At 36.5% G+C, this 6,149-nt stretch overlaps 2 protein-coding genes across 2 annotated transcripts; both read left to right on the forward strand.

Moving 5' to 3' along the window:
* Positions 1-190: 190 nt before the first annotated feature.
* On the forward strand, positions 191-4,546 carry LOC147490630 (alcohol dehydrogenase-like). Its single transcript, XM_086565957.1, has 10 exons — positions 191-546; positions 2,001-2,137; positions 2,275-2,321; positions 2,467-2,792; positions 2,866-2,948; positions 3,038-3,113; positions 3,277-3,338; positions 3,466-3,561; positions 3,662-3,823; positions 4,251-4,546. Exons 1-10 carry the CDS (start codon positions 264-266, stop codon positions 4,371-4,373), a joined length of 1,395 nt encoding a protein of 464 aa, XP_086422083.1. The 5' UTR covers positions 191-263; the 3' UTR covers positions 4,374-4,546.
* Positions 4,547-5,606: 1,060 nt separating this feature from the next.
* On the forward strand, positions 5,607-6,149 carry C/VIF2 (cell wall / vacuolar inhibitor of fructosidase 2). Its single transcript, XM_086565433.1, has one exon. It carries the CDS (start codon positions 5,607-5,609, stop codon positions 6,147-6,149), a length of 543 nt encoding a protein of 180 aa, XP_086421559.1.

The following is a 6,149-nucleotide window of genomic DNA, read 5'->3' on the forward strand; positions in this document are numbered from 1 at the left end:
AACCTACAGCGATTATGGAACGAAAAATACAAAAACGGTCAGGTACAAATGTCTACCGACCTATTTTTTGGATTTCATGCCACGTTGACCCAATAATCAAAGTTTAGTATTCTTAACTCAAATTAAAAAAGCAAAACCAGTAGCTAATTCCCAAGGTATAGTCCCCTGGTTTCTACAGTTACTCCTAATAAATTCGTCAATGACTTTCTATAAATATATTTCTTTCACCACAAGTTGGCAAAGAAATATAATAAAATCTTACTATGTCGATTGCTTTTTCTACAAGTTCTTGCCAGGTGTACTTTCAGTCGGTGAACGTGGCAATTCCTTATGAAGCAAACCGCTTAAAAATCCAACCATGGTTTCTTGAAACCCATAGATTATTTGGTACTACAAATACTTCAGTTCATTCACAAAGTATCTCACTACATCAAAACAAGACTAGTAAATTGTTGTGTAAGGTTAAGGAAGAAGCATCAAAAGTAGTTGAGAAGGAAAGTAAAATGGCAAGCATTACTACTACTGGTCAGATCATTCGTTGCAAAGGTAACCCATTTTTAAACTGTTTATTTTGGTTTTTTAGCGGTTTGTTGTGTCATTTCATTGCCAACAAAAATGTGATCAGTTTGATCTAGGGAAACAAAACAAACAAGTGAGAATGAGACTGTTTCTATTTTTATTTTCAATAACTAATTTTAATATACAAAAATTTAAAACAATGTTTTATTTATAAATCATGAATTAGTAGTAAGATATTTGAATAAAAGGAGTCATAACTAACACAAATATTGAATTGGATTTCGCAACCATATCAGATGACAAGTGGATACAAATAAATATCTTCTTTGGTTACCTCCACTATCTCATCAAGTTTAGTTTTACATAATCAAACTCTCATTGTAATTTGTTTTGCTTTGTTTCAGATAATATGCTAACCTTTAAGTAGCAAGTAGAACTTTGCACAAAAGCACACACAAAAGGAATGCATCTATCATACATACAATTTTTGATTGGTTGTAGATTGGCAATGACACACAATTTTGTATATTTTTGTGCAAAGCAATGACTAAACTACATTTTTTGATGATCAACTTAATTTGGAACGAAAAGGGGAGGGGAAAAGTTCACAAAGTCATAAATAACACATTTTAGACGTAGATTTATGACATGGCGGTTAAACCTTGTCATTTAGACTTTAGAGGCGGTTGCTCCGTGCTAGCTCTTGAGCATTTCTCGTTTTACGAAACAAATTCTAGGAAGATTGATATTTTAGTCCAAGGATATTATATTATTAAGGAATTTGTAGATGAAATAAAGTTTGAATGCCCTCTAGAGCTGTTTCAATAATTTAAGGAACTTGTTATATTATTCAAGGAATATGTCGATGAAATATAGTTTGTTCTTGTATGCCCTCTAGAGCTGCTCCAATTAGTGGGCGTGCTTCCCTCCCATGCCAATAAGGGTGTGAAGAAGACAGATGACTATGAGAGTAGAGGAGGTAGAGATTTTAGAATGCGAGCAGGTTTAAAGGCTAAGGCTACTATGCGTCAATCTATCTGTTTTTGCAAGAGTTAGCATATAATTTTGCAGTGTGTTCTATTTTCAAGTTATTTAGAGAAAGGTTTACAAGTTGGGAAATCATGCTTTTGTGTATGGGGTGTCAATGGTTAGTACTGTGATCCATGAATGGTGTTCATATTTACTCGTAAAGATTTCTTAATGGAGATAGTGGATTATATTCATCTTGCAGAATAGGCAATATTCTTCAACCACTTTTCACCTATGACAAATATTCTTTTGGTTTTTTCTTGTGGCGCGATATGTAATGATTGTGGTTCTTGTTGGAATGTCCTGGCTGCTGAAATGTGAACATAACTTTTAATTAGTAACAATTATACCTGCATGGCGGTTTCATGTTTGCCAGATTTAGGTTTAAGCTTTAATACATTATGACTTCTTGAGGGTACCTTTTGCTGAAGTGGTTTCTTTGCTCACTGTAGCTGCGGTAGCATGGGAAGCAGGAAAACCACTGGTTATAGAAGAAGTGGATGTGGCACCTCCACAGGCGATGGAAGTGCGAGTGAAGATCCTTTTCACCTCTCTATGCCACACTGATGTCTACTTTTGGGAAGCCAAGGTAATTATATGTGGAAAAAGTATGTATATATTCAGTTAGTTGGCATTGTAATTTAAAGGCCATCTGCACATTCCCTCATTTAATGGGGAGCATTGTTAGATCTGTATTTAACCTGTAATGGGCATTTGCTACTGCAGGGACAAACGCCATTGTTTCCTAGAATCTTTGGCCATGAAGCAGGAGGGTATGTGCATATTGAAGTTTGTCCAAATTTGATGTTATGGCTTGTTACTGTTTTATGGCTTTAGATTGTGTTATTTCATGCATAATTGCTTAATTAGCAATCTTGACTTACAATTTCGATAATTTTTTTTTTTTTTGGTATTTAGGATTGTTGAGAGTGTTGGGCAAGGGGTGACAGATCTCGAACCAGGGGACCATGTCCTTCCTGTGTTCACTGGAGAGTGTAAGGAATGTGCCCACTGTAAATCAGAAGAGAGCAACATGTGTGACCTCCTCAGAATTAATACTGACCGAGGTGTGATGTTAAATGATGGAAAGACTAGATTCTCCATTGATGGAAAACCAATTTACCACTTTGTTGGCACTTCCACCTTCAGTGAGTACACTGTTATCCATGTTGGTTGCCTTGCCAAGATTAACCCTGCTGCACCACTGGACAAAGTTTGCCTTCTCAGTTGTGGAATATCAACAGGTCCGTAAAACTTAGAATTTCATATTCAATTGTTGGTTTTTCGCTTTGCTCATCAATGTTTTTTTGGATGCAGGTCTTGGTGCTGCCTTAAATGTTGCAAAACCAAAACCGGGTTCAACAGTAGCCATTTTTGGACTAGGAGCTGTAGGCCTGGCCGTAAGTCCCTCTCTCTTTTATTAGAGAGGAAAGTGTTCTCAGTTTGTTACTTCAATTTAAAAATTTTGTTATTGTTTTGATTTGATTAGGCTGCTGAAGGAGCTCGAATTGCTGGGGCTTCAAGGATTATTGGTGTTGACTTGAATTCAAACAGATATGATCAAGGTGAGGGGATTGGGTACTTTCAATCAGTATTTAAGTAAGATTCATTGATTGGCAGAATGCTTGTTGCTAATCACAAAAATGTTTTATCCCCAATATATTTTTTAATACTTTTAATCGGTGCATTCCTATACTGACTATTGAATTACCTCATGCTTCATAACAGCTAAGAAGTTTGGAGTCACCGAGTTTGTCAACCCCAAAGACCACAAAAAACCAGTTCAAGAGGTTGGTTTGTGATTAGTTCATGGATCTTAATATTAGCATTTCTGTGAGCAGGCTAGTAGTCGGTGCAACTAAGGGAGTTTCTCTTCTTTTGTCCAACCAAGACTGATATTTGTTATACAATTCTCAGGTGCTTGCAGAAATGACTGGGGGAGGAGTTGACCGAAGTATAGAATGTACAGGAAGCGTCTCTGCTATGATCTCTGCATTCGAATGTGTGCATGATGTAAGGTTCTATAATAATTTTAAATGTTTCTGTTGATATAGCCAATAATCTGTTGTAAAAACATTGGGCCTAATGCAAATCCTGTAATATTGCTTCTTAGGGTTGGGGTGTGGCTGTACTTGTTGGTGTCCCAAACAAAGACGATGCATTCAAGACTCACCCAATGAATCTGTTGAACGAAAGAACTCTCAAGGGTACTTTCTTTGGCAACTACAAACCGCGTTCTGATCTTCCATCAGTTGTAGAGAAGTATATGAACAAGGTAAGACCATCTCCTAATGCATATTGAGATTCCCACAAATACAGGTATATGTCGTATTGTTAGTATTATTATAGCATAGCTGATAGTTATAAGTTTACTGGAAAATGTTCTAGATCTACTCCTAATATGGTAACAATTCAGTAAAAATGAAAGCAGAAAAAAGAAAAAAATAAAGAAAAAAAAAATGGGAACAAAAGCAAGAAGTTTGTCTGCGCATATTGTCATAGCTTCACGTATTAAAATGAGTTTTGTCCTCTTAATACAAGAGGAAAAACTATTAGGGTGCAAGTTTCTTATTGCTTGTACTTTGTTACTAAATAATCAAATTACCACCTAAAACTTTGGGGGGCGATATGACACAATACCAGACAAAATTAGAAACAGAGAAGAGACTAATCTTACCACCATTTACTTGATTGTGTTGTAGGAGATTGAGCTGGAGAAGTTCATCACTCATGAAGTCCCATTCAGCGAGATCAACAAAGCATTTGACTACATGCTCGAAGGGCATAGCCTCCGGTGCATCATTCGCATGGATGCAAGCCCTTAAACGTTGAAATCTCGTCAGTAACTGTTGGTTTTGGTTTCTGTGCGTCCAGTTACACCTTACCAGTTACGTCTTGCAATTTTGGATTTAAGTATTTGCACCCGCTGTTTGTTTTGCCTTACCAAGTTACCAGTGTATATATACAATTGAATAATTGTTACATGGTTTCTAGTCCACTCTTACATGGTCTCTGCTCCCCACTATAATGCAACTGTATCTATGCGACTGCACTTTTTTTTTTTTTTTTTTTTGCATTTTTTATTTTTTTGCATTGTTATTTTTTTGAAGGTGTCCAACTTGTGATGAAGAAGATATAATGTGAGACCATTTTGCTTGGCCAGCACATACTGACATACCCAAAATGTGTAACATTTCCCCCCAGCAAGTTGTACACTAATTTTCCAACAAATACAATAACGGGTTCAAAAACAGCATCAGCCGTTGCTCACGGATGGATATCTTTCACATAAGCTTTCATGCTATTGGACACTGTTAGTAACTGCCTAAGTTGTTTATTAAAGGACCAGTATAGACAAACATTCCATGACGTTCCAGCTTGAGATACACTGTATTGGCCCGAGAGTCCATACCGATGTTTACCACAAAATAAAAAAGTCCATACCAATGTAACCCGTGACATATTAGACAAATTTATCAACCAAGTAGCAGACAGAAAATTTCAAGACTGATGGAAACTATAGACAGAAGACACCAATTACATTATTGCAGTTTGTCTGGAGTAGCTGGAGACCCAAGGAACAAAGATTTGAATGTGAATTCGGCATCCAATTTTCTATTAGAACAATATAAAGCAATGGTTAGCATAGGGAGTTAGGGTCGTGTGGGGTTTATTTGAATAGAATGATTAGTTGATTGGATTGCCTGTCTACAGTGCAAAACTTTATCACAAGTCATAACTCAATATTTATGGAGCAGTTACATGTTCCACATCAGATTACTAAGAATCTTCCCAAGTTAACACATGCACTAAGAACACCAACAACTAAAAGTTCGACGTTCTGTCACAAGTCTGAACTTAGAATTAGGATAAAAGGCATTCCAAGTTTACGGTATATTATACTCATATTTTGTTATCTAAACACAAGAACCCAAATCTCAATGTCTTGCTGTCCTTTTCTTTTCCATTGACCACAACTCCACTTCTTTTGTATAAGAATCATTGTCAGTGAAGCAAATCTTCTCGAGCTAGGTGTAGAGTTTCATCACTTTGATGCTATGGATTCATTCACTTTCTTTATTCTACTTCTTTCAATTGCACACTTTTCTTCACATCCTACTCTCTATGTATCTGGAGACGCTACTTCGATCCGCAACATCTGTAAGCAGACAAACTACAATGACCTTTGTATATCATCTCTCAAATCCAATTCTTCAAGTTTGAAAGCTGACACCAAAGGCTTGGCAGTTATTATCATTGGCATTGCTATAGCTAATGCAACTGATACGTCCTCATTTTTATCATCTCAACTTCTTAGTAGCACAAGTGATTCTGTTGTCAAGAAGGTTGTTAAAGATTGTGCTGATAAATATTCTTATGCTACTATTGCTCTTCAAGCATCACTTCAAGAGTTGGATTTGAAGTCGTTTGAGTATGCGTATGTGCAAGTAACTGCCGCTAAAGACTACCCCAATGCTTGTCACAATGGCTATAAAAAGTTTCCTGGACTAGCTTATCCTATTGAGCTAGCACGTAGAGAAGAGCAATTGGAGCATATGTGTGATGTAGCTCTAGGAATTATTAATCTTCTTAGTTGGTAA

The sequence above is a fragment of the Coptis chinensis genome, chromosome 6 (genome assembly GCF_015680905.1).
Source record: "Coptis chinensis isolate HL-2020 chromosome 6, ASM1568090v1, whole genome shotgun sequence".
NCBI classification, from domain to species: domain Eukaryota; kingdom Viridiplantae; phylum Streptophyta; class Magnoliopsida; order Ranunculales; family Ranunculaceae; genus Coptis; species Coptis chinensis.

What these genes read in the sequence shown, in the direction of transcription:
- LOC147490630 (XM_086565957.1), top strand. Translation starts at nt 264, where the DNA reads ATGTCGATTGCTTTTTCTACAAGTTCTTGCCAGGTGTACTTTCAGTCG. An exon ending in TAGGAGCTGTAGGCCTGGCC is followed by an intron (nt 2,949 to 3,037) that starts GTAAGTCCCTCT and finishes TGATTTGATTAG; the next exon opens with GCTGCTGAAGGAGCTCGAAT. An exon ending in TAGAGAAGTATATGAACAAG is followed by an intron (nt 3,824 to 4,250) that starts GTAAGACCATCT and finishes ATTGTGTTGTAG; the next exon opens with GAGATTGAGCTGGAGAAGTT.
- C/VIF2 (XM_086565433.1), top strand. Translation starts at nt 5,607, where the DNA reads ATGGATTCATTCACTTTCTTTATTCTACTTCTTTCAATTGCACACTTT.